The sequence below is a fragment of the Bubalus bubalis genome, chromosome 4 (genome assembly GCF_019923935.1).
Source record: "Bubalus bubalis isolate 160015118507 breed Murrah chromosome 4, NDDB_SH_1, whole genome shotgun sequence".
In the NCBI taxonomy this organism is placed as follows: domain Eukaryota; kingdom Metazoa; phylum Chordata; class Mammalia; order Artiodactyla; family Bovidae; genus Bubalus; species Bubalus bubalis.
The window spans coordinates 51,697,035-51,713,806 of NC_059160.1; the positions used below are offsets into that span (position 1 = coordinate 51,697,035).

At 36.5% G+C, this 16,772-nt stretch overlaps 1 protein-coding gene across 14 annotated transcripts in view; it reads left to right on the forward strand.

The window, feature by feature from the left end:
- Positions 1–16,772, forward strand: part of SLC41A2 (solute carrier family 41 member 2) — a 149,200-nt gene that overhangs the window by 95,804 nt on the left and 36,624 nt on the right. For all 14 annotated transcript variants that reach the window (XM_044941408.2, XM_044941406.2, XM_044941410.2 and 11 more), the window contains 2 exons: positions 6,548–6,695; positions 9,182–9,261. In XM_044941408.2, the coding sequence (XP_044797343.1) occupies positions 6,548–6,695; positions 9,182–9,261 (228 nt within the window). The remainder of the gene's footprint in view (positions 1–6,547; positions 6,696–9,181; positions 9,262–16,772) is intronic.

Genomic DNA, 16,772 nt, shown 5'->3' on the forward strand with positions numbered 1-16,772 from the left:
AAGAGTCAGACACGACTTAACGACTTCACTAATGACACAAGCAGCAAGAGAAACTGATTAAAAGCCAAACAGGAACTTCTGCATTAATATCAAAATCTAAAAGTGTCTAGCTTTCAAAATCAAATACATCTAAATGATCCTGCTCAAAAATAATATTTTGCCTTCATTTCTGGGTATATCATAAATGGGTACTGTGGTAGGCTGAATAATGATTGTACTCAAAGACGTCCACATGCTAATCTCTAGAAACAGTAAAGCTGTGAAAAAAAAGATGGCAATTTTGGGGCTTCCTTGATGGTGCAATGGTTGAGACTCTGAGCTTCCACTGTAGGGGCACGGGTTTGATCCCTGGTTGGGGAACTAAGATCCCACATATCATGTGACATGGCCAGAAAAAAAAAGATGGCAGTTATCTGTGACAGTTAAGTGGAATTATAGCAATTTGGACTACTTTAGCTATGTTACTTTATCTTTTATTCTGTCAATCTTCCTCTATGACTATGTGTATGTTCTTTGTCTTTTATAACATTGACATTTTTAAAGAATATAGCCTTCACCTTTTTTTTTTTCATTGTTGGAATTTTAAAAACTTGAGATATAATTCAATCATGTCATACAATTCATCTTTAAAAGTATACAGTTCAGTAGTTTTTGTCATATTTATAAGATTATGAAACCTATTATCTCATTCTGGAACATTTTCATCACCCTCCCCCCAAAAATACCTTTAGCAGTCACTTCCTATTCCACCCCACCCGCCCCCCAGCACTGGCAACCACTAATATAGTTTTAGTCTCTATGGATTTGCCTATTCTAGACATTTCGAAAAATGGAATCATACAATATGTGACCTTTTATATTCTATTTCCTTCTGTTAGTATGTTTCTAAGGTTCATGCTTTATCATGAAGCAGTACTGAATACCAAATAGTACTAGATAATATTTCATTATATGGACTAGTAATATGGCTGAATAATACTCCATTGTATGGATATATCACATTTTGTTTATCCATTTACCATTAGATGAACATTTGGGTTGCATCCACGTTTTGGCTATTATGAATAATGCTACTTTGAACATTGTTGTACACATTTTTGTGTGAACATATGTTTGCTGTTCTATTGATATATACCTAGGAGTGGAAGTTCTAGGTCATATGATAGGTCTTTAACTTTTTGAGAAACTGCTCACTCATTTTTTATTTCTTTCCTGAAAAATTATTTCCCCTCTTTGAAAATTCAGGGCAGTGATTTTGGGGTTAGGATGGTGAGTGTTTTTTTCAACTTCAGATGTCCTTCCAGAGATCTGTTATTGAGAATAAATTGAAAGCCTGGCATGGTGCTCCTCTCTTGACCTGAAAATGAAATATGAAGATGATCTGACCTAGCTGGATAGTTCTTTTCATTTGTAGTTAGTGGGTTTTAATGCTTTTAGTTTTCTGTTTAAGTCTATAAAGAGATTGTTGGCAACCTTAGTTGTTTTAGGAAGTAACAATGCTTCTTAATTTGAATGTTATTTATCTCTTCTAATGGCTTAGCAAGGAGAACTGGGAATGCATCCAATAAAGGTTTTTCATCTTTTAAAAAACTATGGAGAAAATTGCTCTATATGTAGCATTAGTCATATCCTTTCAAGTGAAAGAAAATATTTAATATTTAATAAATTTTGTTAGCATAATTATTTTGAAGATGTGATGGCAAATCCAGCTAAAACCATGGGTATAAAATTTGTTTGGGCTTTATTTTAATATTTATAGTAATTGTTCCTACTGCTACTGCTAAGTCACTTCAGTCGTGTCTGACTCTGTGCGACCCCAGAGACGGCAGCCCACCAGCCTTCCCCATCCCTGGAACTCTCCAGGCAAGAACACTGGAGTGGGTTGCCATTTCCTTCTCCGATGCATGAAAGTGAAAAGTGAAAGGGAAGTCGCTCAGTCGTGTCCGACTCTTAGCGACCCCATGGATTGCAGTCCACCAGGCTCCTCCATCCATGGGATTTTCCAGGCAAGACTACTGGAGTGGGATGCCATTGCCTTCTCTCAATTGTTCCTACCTGATTGGAAAAAAATGAATTTCTAATTCAAACACTTAATCATAGGTGAGGAGATCTTTAAATATCTTAAGAAGATGATAAAATATAAGATTTAATCCAAGATAAGAGCATGAATAACAGTTGAAGAATGCCAGAAAAGGGTTGGTAGGCTACAAAGACCATGAGATCAACTCTGTCTTTAATTATGAAATCTCTACTATATAAAATAAGCATTAGAATCCTTGAGAAAAATCCAGGAATGTCTTAGCTAAAATCTCTGATAATAATAAAAGCTTTATCAGCTAGAATGATATTACCAAGAATGTCTTGAGATGATGCAACTGTTTCAAGAATGGGTAGGCAAACTTTTAACCCTAAGGAGATTTAGAACTCAGTTTAAAAATATTTGAGAATCAAAATTATGGTATGAATGATTTTATGCTAACAAAGCAGTACTTATTTTTAAATATACTTGTTTCTTAAGCCATTACAGTAACATGTCAGTCTTTTGATTCCATTTTAAAATGTATGTTATTAATTTATCCTTATAATTGTCAAATAGGAATCTTACCAAGTTTATATACATTGTATGAATATTTATGAAAACATAAGACTCAGCATATTTATACATTTGTTCGATTTAGCAAGATTACTTTAAGTACTAGGAATCTTTTGTGAAATAAATGAAATGCCTAAGTAGAATATCTCAGGGTATTTAACTAAGTTTGTAAATGTAACCAAATATAATTTCAAACTCTTAAAAATAATCTTTGGTTGGATGTTAGACATTATTAATGTAATGTTAAGTGCTTGACTTTTCTCCTACCAAGTGTTAGACTTTGTTCTTTTTTTTTTTGCTTTAAAAAAACTGTAGTTAATTTACAATGTTATGTTAGTTTTAAGTGTACAGCAAAGCAATTCAGTCATACATATATATGTATACACATGTTCTTTTCCAGATTCTTCTCCATTAGAGGTTATTACAAGATGCTGAATATAGTTCCCTGTGCTATATAGTAGGTCTTTGTTGTTTTCCTGTTTTATGCACAGCAGTATGTGTATGGGAGAAGGAAATGGCAACCCACTCCAGCACTCTTGCCTGGAGAATCCCATGGACAGAGGAGCCTGGTGGGCTGCGGTCCATGGGGTCTCACAGAGTCAGACACGACTGAAGTGACTTAGCAGCAGCAGCATCTGTATGTCATCTCTTTGAAGAAATGTCTATTAGGTCTTTTGTCCATTTTTTGATTACATTGTGTGTGTTTTGGATATTAAGCTGTATGAGCTGTTTGTATATTTTAGAAATTAATCCCTTGTCAGTTGCATCAGTTTCAAATATTTTCTTCTATTCTGAGGATTGTCTTTTCATTTTCTTTATGATTTCCTTTGTTGTGTAAAAGCTTTTAAGTTTAAAATAGGGCCCATTTGTTTATTTTTGTTTTTATTTCATTACTCTGGGAGACAGATCCAAAAAAATATTGCTGCAGTATATGTCAAAGAGTGTTCTGCCTGTTTTCTTCTAGGAGTTTTATGGTATCCAGTCTTACATTTAGGTCTTTATTCATTTTGAGTTTTTTTTTGTGCATGATGTTAGAGAATGTTCTAATTTCATTCTTTTACATGTAGCTGTCCAGTTTTCCAAGCACCACTTTATTGGAGAGACTGTTCTCCATTATTTATTCTTGCCTCCTTTCTTGTAAATTAATTGGCCATAAATGCGGAGCTTATTTCTGGGCTTTCTATTCTGTTCTATTGATCTATATGTCTGTTTTTGTGCCAGTAACATACTTTTTTGATTACTGTAACATTGTAGTATAGTCTGAAGTCTGGGAATGTGATTCTTTCAGCTTCGTTCTGCTATCAGGATTGCTTTGGCTATTCGAGGTCTTTTGTGTTTCCATACAAATAAAATTTTTTGTTCTAGTTTTGTGGAAAATGCTATTGGTAATTTGATAGGGATTACTTTGAATCTGTAGATTGCCTTGGGTAGTATGGTCCTTTTAACAATATTGATTCTTCCAGTCCAAGAACACAGTGCATCTTTCCATCTGTTTTATGTTGCCTTCAATTTCTTTCATCAGCATCTTATAGTTTTAATGGACTTTATTCTTGTCAGCAACTATTTGTGGATTAGTTTGAGCCTTACAAGGCTTGGCTTTAAGCTTCATTGGAATAGATTTATAATAGGCATTACACTATTGTGTGATGAAATAAGAACAAAAATAAACAAATGGGCTTCCCTGGTGGCTCAGATGGTAAAGCGTCTGCCTGCAGTGCGGGAGACCTAGGTTTGACCCCTGGATTGGGAAGATCCCCTGGAGAAGGAAGTGGCAGCCCACTCCAGTACTCTTGCCTGGAAAATGCCATGGACGGAGGAGCCTGGTGGGCTGCAGCCCATGGGGTCGCGAAGAGTTGGACACGACTGAGCGACTTCCCTTTTTAGTGCTACTAGTGCTACTGCTAAGAAGTGACCTTCTCTGGTCTTCACTAAATGTTTTCAGGGTTCAAATAGGCTCTCTTCTCTAGGGGTTAGATCTCAAATGACTTCTACCCCTTTGTAAACTCTGGGAATTTTTCAGTTTACAGCTCTCCCGTTATTCTTAGTCTAGCCTTGTGGAGTTCGCCCTATGCGTGCAAGGCTTGGTGTTCAGTGTGCAAGCTCTTTCTCCAGTAGCTTCCTCTTCTCCAGTGTTCTGCCCTGTGAATTCCTGCTGCCTTAGACCCACTCAGCTAGAGAATTCTCTTTCTGAGCTGTGGTCTGAAATGTGTCTTTAGTTAGAAAGTGGCTCAACAGTACAGAATCCACCTGCAATGCAGGAAATGTAGGTTCAATCTCTGGGTCAGGAAGATCCCTTGGAGAAGAAAATGGCAACCCACTCCGGTATTCTTGCCTGGGAAATCCCGTGGACAGAGGAGCCTGGCAGGTGACAGTCCATGGGGTCGCAGAAGAGTCAGACATGACTGAGCGACAGTTCACTACTTCACAGTACAGTGCTTCAGGCTATTGTAGGGCTTATCTCATTTCTTTCCCCTGTCTCAGGGATCACAGAACTCTAATAATAGTCGTCAGTGTCCTGAAAGCAGCTTATTATCTATCCATATATATGTAAATCTTATAGTGATTTCTGAAAACACATTTTAGATTTTGCTCAGAGATAGCATACGTCACATCTATGAAGCAAGACAAGCCAAGCCAAAGTCAGTAAGCTTTGCTGAACTCTATAGGAAAGCATAACAAGAATGAGGAGAGGATAATTGTGATCAAGTAAGACAGTCTACCATGAGAGGTATTAAAAAAATCATGGTAGTCTGTTACCTAAGTATGTCACAAATAAAAGTATGTTAATGGCAATGATGATTATGTTGATAGTAAGTGTTCAGTAAATGTCAGCTATGTGCCAGGGCACTATTGTAGTTAAATTACATGAGTTAATTCTCTAAAGACTCATAATAACCTCATGAAATAGTTATAAATTTTGCCATTTTATAGATAAGGAAATAGAAGTGTATAGAAGTTAAATTTCTTGTCCAAGTTAAGTTGTAACATCCAGATATGAAATGAGGAAATCTGGCCAAACTGTGGTTAATATAGTATACTATATTCTGTCTTGACATAATGAAGGTTCTGACGAATTTTGCAGTGAAGAAATCTGTTTATCTTTATTAGACCTAGTATTTCATTTTTATTTTGGAGCTTGTAACACTTTTCAGGATGGGGAGGATATCTGTTATCAATTGATTGGCCAGTGTTCTATGGAATGCATATGCTATAAGTTGCTGATGGGTAAAAACAATATCCTATTGGTCTGCATAGTTTGGAGATTAGAGTGCTAACTTTGGTGTCAAACAAATGTCCTTTTCTCCCAATTTTTGCTATTTCTTGGGGGCTTCCCAGGTGGCTCATTGGTTAAGAATCCACCTACCAATACAGGAGATGCAGGAGATGAGGGTTCAATCCCTGGGTCAGGAAGATCCCCTGGAGAAGGGAATGGTAACCCACGCCAGTATTCTTGCCTGGGAAATTCCATGGACTGAGGAGCCTGGTGGGCTACGCAGTCTATGCAGTTGAAAAGAGCTGGACATGACTAAGCAACTGAGCATGCACACACGCATGTCCTCTTAAACTCCTAAGCCTCAGTTTCTTTATAAGGTAGGAATGAGTTTCTACCTCATACGTTTAAGGGCAAATTAAGTGAGATAACAAACACAAAACTTTTAGCACAGTACTTTGGTAAATGGTAGGAGCCAAGTAAGTCTTTAACTGTTGTTTTTCTTCTTGTTCACTTCTAGGTCACATATCTATTTCAATAAATGTTGAATTAATATATTAGTTTTCAGTTACGTTATGTAACATTTTTACCTTATCTATAGTTTTCAGTTTGCTTGAAATTTATATAAAGTATATATATATAGCATGAGTATGTTTGATAATATATCTTCTGGTAAACTTTTAATATTTACATGTGCTACATGGTTAGAAGAGAGATTGAAATGTTGTCTTTTTTAATTTTAGAGACATACTACTACATTCCTCCATTAGTTGGTGTCGTTTTCTTGGCTCTAACTCCTATCTGGATTATAATAGCTGCCAAACATCCAGCCACAAGGACAGTTCTCCACTCAGGCTGGGAGCCTGTCATAACTGCTATGGTTATAAGTAGGTTAGTATTAAAGTGTGTGTGTTTGTGGGTTATTATATATGCATATATCTGTGTATATATTAAAGCAAACCAATTGCCTATTTTTATTTCTCAGGTCTGTCATTTTGTGTAGCCAACTCTTTATTATCCCAGGTGATTGAGATATAAGTGACAAGGATTATTGAAATCAGTAGATGCATAGAACCTCCTGTGCTACCAGTTTCATACCTTTCCCCAACCAAATCCTAACGAGATTGATGATTGAAATCTAGTGGTGTTTTTGTATTTGTGTGAGTTTTAACCTGACAAGGACATTGCTTATTTTGAACAGTAAGTTGCTCAAGTAAATATCAGAAAACCTTAGAAATGTACATACTGTTGGATTACTCCACTTCTAGGACTCTGACAGGACTTAAAGATATACTTATGGATATATGCAAATGATTGAATTGTAAGAATATTCATCACAGTGGAATTTTTAATAACAAAAAGAGAAGGAGAATAATTGTGAATAATGATTTCACTGTTCTAATAAAGTGAAACCTAAATATTTCACCAAAAGTTGGAATGCTATCACCAGATTGGCAGGAGAGGGCAAGGAAGGGAATTAAGAAGGGACTTCAGCGGAGAGGGAAGAGAAAGAGAGACTAAATGCTCATCCCGCTGTTGGACGTCATTAGGTAAATGTCTGAAATTAAAAATCAAAGAATAGCAGTATAAACATACCGTTTAGAAATAGAGGAGTAAATGTCAGAAGAAACAGTTAAAGAAGTTACAAAGAATTGCTAGTGGAGAGCAGGACGTGGGGTTAGGGCTAGGGACTATGTTATATGCTCTGTGGTACTTTCACCTTTTAAATGATGCATATATGTTTGTTTGATAAAAATACAATTTAATAAAAGTGAAGCAGTCTTGCCTGGAAAATCCCATGGACGGAGGAGCCTGATAGGCTGCAGTCCATGGGGTCGCAAAGAGTCAGACACAACTGAGTGACTGCACTTTCACTTTTCACTTTCCTGCATTGGAGAGGGAAATGGCAACCCACTCCAGTGTTCTTGCCTGGAGAATCCCAGGGACGGGGGAGCCTGGTGGGCTGCCTTCTATGGAGTCACACAGAGTCAGACACGACTGAAGTGACCTAGCAGTAGCAGCAGAAGCACTTTTACAATTTGAGTTTTCATTTTTTAAAAATATACATGTTTAAAAATGTTTCGAAGTCTGTATATCAACATGGTAACAGTATAACTCTGAATGATGTAACTATGGTTGATTTTTATTTTATTCTTTTTGTTTGTATTTTCTATCTTTTCTATAAGTTTTATTGCCTGGGTAATACAACTATTTAAAAATGTATTTTAGCAAGTGTTCCTTTTTTCTGCACAGCATTATCTATGTGTTTTGGCAGGGAGATTTATTCTTTGACACTTAACTACTTTATTCTAGGAAATATGTATTTTTTTTAATTAGGGCATAAAATAGTAAAATATTTCTAAGGATAACTATTTTTAGACTTTATAGTATACCGTTTTATGGGAACTCCTAGAAGAATAAGCATATTAAGCCTTTCAATTATTCAAGAACTAAAATAATAAAGATTTAATAATAAATTTTAAAAAATAATTTCCTAGTATTATCTGGTAGTGGTAAGTACATTGGATCTGATACTTTGACCATCAACCCTGTTCCATGACAACATATAGTTCATTTTTCTGTAATGTGGATTTAAACAACAGGATCCCATGAAATATTGGGACCAACACTGTTTTATATAATACTAGGTAGACTAACAGACTGAAGTTAACCAATTGATAATGGTCTTGGAAACAACAAAAAAAATCTCCAAGCTCCATTGAGATGTTGATAGTATGTCTTGCCACTATATAAAAAGAAAAAAGTATGTTACTTTTCTGGACCTCTGTTCTCCAGGTCAGCTCCTCCTCTGGCTACACCTCATTACTTTAACTTAGCAATGATAAGATGCTGTCATGTACTATATCTAATGTGAACAGAATAAAAGTCATCCCTTAGTGGCTTGCTTACTTCAAATGTAAAAAAATACTCTTTAAAAAATTTTAAATTATAAAGATAATAAAATGCACATGATTTTAAAAAAAACGAATAAGCAAAGAAGGATATTAAGTAACCGTGAGTCTCCTGTCAGTCTCAGCCCTAGGGATAGACATTGTTAGTAATTTCTTCTATGCTCTTCCAGACGTTTTAGTGCACTGAAAGTATGTTTTTTTTTTTCTTTTTACAAATAGCATATGTAAATACACAGACCAGAAGGAGAGCCCTGAAATGTGGGGCTACATCTTATGCCATGTTTTATTATCAACATTTTACTTTTGACATTGATTTTTACTGTTAATATCTTTTCTTTTTATTCAGTTTTTAAAATAGCTAAATATTTATTTTTAAAACTAGAAGTGTTTATATATAAAAAAACAATTTCAAATTAGTCCATTTCCTTTCCTCTTCCCTAAATTACATGATTTTATATCTTTCAGCATTGGAGGCCTTATTCTGGACACAACTGTATCTGATCCAAACTTGGTTGGGATTGTTGTTTACACACCAGTTATTAATGGTAAGAATTACTGTTTCATAACGATGTAGTATCTCTCGGTATTCTTAGGTATGAACAGGAATCTTTGAATTCAGAGGTCTCTCTTTCATTTTATTTCTAACCATTTAGTAAATAAATAAATGTTGTATCTATTTTGTTTTCAGTACCAGGTTGTTGCTTGTGGTAGAAATTACATTCCATGTTCTCAGTATACAAAACATATTTTTGAAAAAAACTCTTAATCTTATCTCTAGATATTAATTTAAGAGTCAAACATACTTGATTTTTAAAGTTACTGTGCAGAATGAAAAAAAAAAAGTGTTAGTCACTCACTTATGTTTGACTCTCTGACCCCATGGACTGTAGCTCCTCTGTCTATGGAGTTCTCTAGCCAAGAATATTGGAGCCGGTAGCCACTCCCTTTTCCAGGGGATCTCCCGACCCAGGGATTGAACCTGGGTCTCCTGCACTGCAGGCAGATGCTTTACCATCTGAGCCACATAGGGTATTTCCATAGTCTATTATTATTTACTTTGGGCTTATCTTATATGCTGTCTTACATTGTTTTGTTGCTGCCCTCATCAATCTTTGTGGCTAAATTAGATTTAGCTAGATTTAAGCATTGCTGAAGTCAATTCAGCCCATTAAAATCTATCATTCCTCTGCTGATCCTTCTCAGATCTGCTTTATGTTTTTTCTTATCTATAAAATGGGAATTATAATAGTTAAATTCACAGGGATTTTTTTATAAATTCCATTTAAAATACCATTTAAAAAAGATAATTTTAATCCAGTCCCACTGGCTTTAGGGCTGGCTGTCATTAAACTGGATTTCATGATAACCTAAGCCAATATAATTTAAAATAATTCTACCTGGAGGAAACTATATCAGAAGATATAACATTTAATATAAATCACTTTATATATTTATAGATAAGAAAATATGTTCTACAGAGGCAAATTCTCTAAAATCTAATTTCATATCTAAAAATTTTTTTTTAATTATTTATTTTCCTGCTTCCAGTCTTAGCTGTGGCACATGAGATCTCCATTGCTACACACCAGTTCTCTAGTTGTATGTGGGTTCTTAGTTGCTCTGAATCATGTGGAATATTAGTTCCCCAACCAGGGATGGAACCCATGTCCCCTGAATTGCAAGATGGATTCTTAACTGCTCAGCCACTAGAGAAGTCCCCATACCTAAAATTTTTACTTAACATTTTAATTTTTCAGTAAATGAATAAATTGCAAAGAAGGCAATGGCACCCCACTCCAGTACTCTTGCCTGGAAAATCCCATGGATGGAGGAGCCTGGCAGGCTGCAGTCCATGGGGTCACTAGGAGTCGGACACGACTGAGTGACTTCACTTTCAGTTTTCACTTTCATGCATTGGAGAAGGAAATGGCAACCCACTCCAGTCTTCTTGCCTGGAGAATCCCAGGGATGGGGGAGCCTGGTGGGCTGCCATCTCTGGGGTCGCACAGAGTTGGACATGACTGAAGCGACTTAGCAGCAGCAGCAGCAGAGATGCCCCTTCCAGTTTTCCTGATACCAACATTCTCCCTGCCCGTAAAATCACAAAACTATTTGATTCTACCTGGCTCTTCATCCTCTTTGAATAGATAATGACCCAAACTTGTCTATTTGTACATTAACATAATTTATCTGTTCATTGATTTATATAACAAGTATGTCTTACCACTTTAGTCCACTAATATCTCAGTCCAGCCATCAGTCAAGTAATAAAGTAGCCTTCTTGACTCACTCCCTATTCAATACAAATTGAATGTCACTAGAAGACTGGTCTACCTTAAGCATTGTTTTTATTACATTAGTTTTAAGATAATGGGATTTAACAGTGATTTTCTCCTGCCTGTCCAATCAAATTAGAATTTTTCTCCCTAGCTATCAAGACTCTCCCTATATGCATACAACTATGCCCTTCATCATGATTTGATTCTTGTATTGTGGCCGTACAGAGATGTAATTTTCACTGCCTGGAATAGCTACTACTTTCTTTCCCCCTGTTCAAATCCTTTTCAATGACTATTATTTGATGAGTTTACTAGGATAAATATTATCCAACAATGACTGTTAGAACTGTGTTGCCCAGCTAGAACCGTGTTTGTTGCCCAGCATTTTAATGAGAAATTTAACTTAAATTACAACCCCTTTAGCAGTAAGGTTTTAGTTTCTCTGTGATTTCACCTTCCATAAGAAACAGTTTGCTGAAGTACTATCTTGGGAAGTCTGTGTATGGTTTGGCATGGTGGTAAATCTTTTTTTTATCTCAGTAAGTAAACCTCTTAGTTGGATATCACTGTAAACTCTTTCTAGTGTTAAATGCTGTTCATTCAAAACATTGATAGAGAAGAGTCATTCCACATTCCTCAGAAAAAGTGGAACTTCTGAGAAATGAATTTCATTTGAAATGTGCTAAGGCATGTACTATTTAAAAGATCCCTGTTTTGTCATAGTCTTTATCATATCATTATCATCATCATTTGCTATTTAGTAAGCCCCTACTATGTGGCAAATGACTTTTAGGTCTCTATGCATACTATTTAATCCTCAAATAAAGATAAGGACTCATATCTAGGGTATCTTAAATTTTATTAACAACTCTCAAAACCAATAACATTTTCTAAAATATATTTCCTGTAACAATAGTTCTCGATATGTTAATAAGTATAATTTGATAAGTGAGTTCTGTGGTCAGCTAAGTTTGGGAAACATTAGGTTAAAAAGATTTCTTTTCCACAGAATTTCATAAAGCTTTTTCCATGCTAATATATGATGTGAACCTCCCCTTCTGGTACGTATGTTGTCCAGGAGTTAGAATTTCTGAATCTAACCTTCCTTCTAACCTTCTTTCCAGACCATACTTTGAGAACTACTAATCTAGGGCTTATTATATCTTTATCACAGTCTCTTTCAAACAGCAATATACCACTTTACATAAAGGATAAGAACCTTATCTCTTATCCTTTATGTATAAGAACCTTATGTCTTATCCTTTTGCAATTTCACTCTTTCTTCTGAGCTCTTTTTGTCATACATTCTACTTTGTTATAAACCGTGTAACATTTTTGCTTTCCACAGTTATTTTTTTAAAAGATTAAAACTGAGGGGTTGGTATCTTTTTATATTTCCCTATATATTTAACCAAGGCCAAGGTAAGAGAAACCCAAGTAAGACGGTAGGTGTTGCAAGAGGGCATCAGAGGGCAGACACACTGAAACCATACTCACAGAAAACTAGTCAATCTAATCACACTAGGACCACAGCCTTGTCTAACTCAATGAAACTAAGCCACACCTGTGGGGCAACCCAAGATGGGCAGGTCATGGTAGAGAGATCTGACAGAATGTGGTCCACTGGAGAAGGGAATGGCAAACCACTTCAGTATTCTTGCCTTGAGAACCCCATGAACAGTATGAAAAGGCAAAATGATAGGATACTGAAAGAGAAACTCCCCAGGTCAGTAGGTGCCCAATATGCTACTGGAGATCAGAGGAGAAATAACTCCAGAAAGAATGAAGGGATGGAGCCAAAGCAAAAAGAATACCCAGCTGTGGATGTGACTGGTGATAGAAGCAAGGTCCAATGCTGTAAAGAGCAATATTGCATAGGAACCTGGAATGTCAGGTCCATGAATCAAGGCAAATTGGAAGTGGTCAAACAAGAGATGGCAAGAGTGAATGTCAACATTCTAGGAATCAGCGAACTGAAATGGACTGGAATGGGTGAATTTAACTCAGATGATCATTATATCTACTATTGCGGGCAGGAATCCCGCAGAAGAAATGTAGTAGCCATCATGGTCAACAAAAGAGTCCGAAATGCAGTACTTGGATGCAATCTCAAAAATGACAGAATGATCTCTGTTCGTTTCCAAGGCAAACCATTCAGTATCACAGTAATCCAAGTCTATGCCCCAACCAGTAACACTGAAGAAGCTGAAGTTAACTGGTTCTATGAAGACCTACAAGACCTTTTAGAACTAACACCCAAAAAAGATGTCCTTTTCATTATAGGGGACTGGAATGCAAAAGTAGGAAGTCAAGAAACACCTGGAGTAACAGGCAAATTTGGCCTTGGAATACAGAATGAAGCAGGGCAAAGACTAATAGAGTTTTGCCAAGAAAATGTACTGGTCATAGCAAACACCCTCTTCCAACAACACAAGAGAAGACTCTATACATGGACATCACCAGATGGTCAACACCAAAATCAGATTGATTATATTCTTTGCAGATGGAGAAGCTGTATACAGTCAGCAAAAACAAGACCAGGAGCTGACTGTGGCTCAGACCATGAACTCCTTATTGCCAAATTCAGACTTAAATTGAAGAAAGTAGGGAAAACCACTAGACCATTCAGGTATGACCTAAATCAAATCCCTTATGATTATACAGTGGAAGTGAGAAACAGATTTAAGGGCCTAGATCTGATAGATAGAGTGCCTGATGAACTATGGAATGAGGTTCGTGACATTGTACAGGAGACAGGGATCAAGACCATCCCCATGGAAAAGAAATGCAAAAAAGCAAAATGGCTGTCTGGAGAGGCCTTACAAATAGCTGTGAAAAGAAGAGAAGTGAAAAGCAAAGGAGAAAAGGAAAGATAAACATCTGAATGCAGAGTTCCAAAGAATAGCAAGAAGAGATAAGAAAGCCTTCTTCAGCCATCAATGCAAAGAAATAGAGGAAAACAACAGAATGGGAAAGACTAGAGATCTCTTCAAGAAAATCAGAGATACCAAGGGAACATTTCATGGAAAGATGGGCTCAATAAAGGACAGAAATGGTATGGACCTAACAGAAGCAGAAGATAGTAAGAAGAGGTGGCAAGAATACACAGAAGAACTGTACAAAAAAGATCTTCACGACCAAGATAATCACAATGGTGTGATCACTGACCTAGAGCCAGACATCCTGGAATGTGAAGTCAAGTGGGCCTTAGAAAGCATCACTACGAACAAAGCTAGTGGAGGTGATAGAATTCCAGTTGAGCTATTCCAAATCCTGAAAGATGATGCTGTGAAAGTGCTGCATTCAATATGCCAGCAAATTTGGAAAACTCAGCAGTGGCCACAGGACTGGAAAAGGTCAGTTTTCATTCCAATCCCAAAGAAAGGCAATGCCAAAGAATGCTCAAACTACTGCACAATTGCACTCATCTCACACGCTAGTAAAGTAATGCTCAAAATTCTCCAAGCCAGGCTTCAGCAATATGTGAACCGTGAACTTCCTGATGTTCAAGTTGGTTTTAGAAAAGGCAGAGGAACCAGAGATCAAATTGCCAACATCTGCTGGATCATGGAAAAAGCAAGAGAGTTCCAGAAAAACATCTATTTCTGCTTTATCAACTATGCCAAAGCCTTTGACTGTGTGGATCACAATAAACTGTGGACAATTCTGAAAGAGATGGGAATACCAGACCACCTGACCTGCCTCTTGAGAAATTTGTATGCAGGTCAGGAAGCAACAGTTCAAACTGGACATGGAACAACAGACGGGTTCCAAACAGGAAAAGGAGTACGTCAAGGCTGTATACTGTCACCCTGTTTATTTAACTTATATGCAGAGTACATCATGAGAAATGCTGGACTGGAAGAAACACAAGCTGGAATCAAGATTTCCAGGAGAAATACCAATAACCTCAGATATGCAGATGACACCACCCTTATGGCAGAAAGTGAAGAGGAACTAAAAAGCCTCTTGATGAAAGTGAAAGTGGAGAGTGAAAAAGTTGGCTTAAAACTCAACATTCAGAAAATGAAGATCATCCGCAAATCAATCAGTGTAATACACCACATTAACAAATTGAAAAATAAAAACCATGTGATTATCTCAATAGATGCAGAGAAAGCCTTTGACAAAATTCAACATCCATTTATGATAAAAACTCTCCAGAAAGCAGGAATAGAGGGAACATACCTCAACATAATAAAAGCTATATATGACAAACCCACAGCAAACATTATCCTCAATGGGGAAAAATTGAAAGCATTTCCTCTAAAGTCAGGAACAAGACAAGGGTGCCCACTTTCACCATTACTATTCAACATAGTTTTGGAAGTTTTGGCCACAGCAATCAGAGCAGAAAAAGAAACAAAAGGAATCCAAATTGGAAAAGAAGAAGTAAAGCTCTCACTGTTTGCAGATGACATGATCCTCTACATAGAAAACCCTAAAGACTCCACCAGAAAATTACCAGAACTAATCAATGACTATAGTAAAGTTGCAGGATATAGAATCAACACACAGAAATCCCTTGCATTCCTATACACTAATAATGAGAAAACAGAAAGAGAAATTAAGGAAACAATTCCATTCACCATTGCAATGGAAAGAATAAAATACTTAGGAATATATCTACCTAAAGAAACTAAAGACCTATATATAGAAAACTATAAAACACTGGTGAAAGAAATCAAAGAGGACAGTAACAGATGGAGAAATATACCATGTTCATGGATTGGAAGAATCAATATAGTGAAAATGAGTATACTACCCAAAGCAATTTATAGACTCAATGCTATCCCTATCAAGCTACCAACAGTATTCTTCACAGAGCTAGAACAAATAATTTCACAATTTGTATGGAAATACAAAAAACCTCGAATAGCCAAAGCGATCTTGAGAAAGAAGAATGGAACTGGAGAAATCAACCTACCTGACTTCAGGCTCTACTACAAAGCCACAGTTATCAAGACAGTATGGTACTGGCACAAAGACAGAAATATAGATCAATGGAACAAAATAGAAAGCCCAGAGATAAATCCACGCACCTATGGTCACCTTATCTTCGACAAAGGAGGCAAGAATATACAATGGATTAAAGACAATCTCTTTAACAAGTGGTGCTGGGAAATCTGGTCAACCACTTGTAAGAGACTGAAACTAGAACACTTTCTAACACCATACACAAAAATAAACTCAAAATGGATTAAAGATCTAAACGTAAGACCAGAAACCATAAAACTCCTAGAGGAGAACATAGGCAAAACACTCTCTGACATACATCACAGCAGGATCCTCTATGACCCACCTCCCAGAATATTGGAAATAAAAGCAAAAATAAACAAATGGGACCTAATTAACCTTAAAAGCTTCTGCACATCAAAGGAAACTATTAGCAAGGTGAAAAGACAGCCTTCAGAATGGGAGAAGATAATAGCAAATGAAGCAACTGACAAACAACTAATCTCGAGAATATACAAGCACCTCCTACAGCTCAATTCCAGAAAAATAAATGACCCAATCAAAAAATGGGCCAAAGAACTAAATAGACATTTCTCCAAAGAAGACATACAGATGGCTAACAAACACATGAAAAGATGCTCAACATCACTCATTATCAGAGAAATGCAAATCAAAACCACTATGAGGTGCCATTTCACACCAGTCAGAATGGCTGCGATCCAAAAGTCTACAAGCAATAAATGCTGGAGAGGGTGTGGAGGAAAGGGAACCCTCTTACACTGTTGGTGGGAATGCAAACTAGTACAGCCACTATGGAGAAC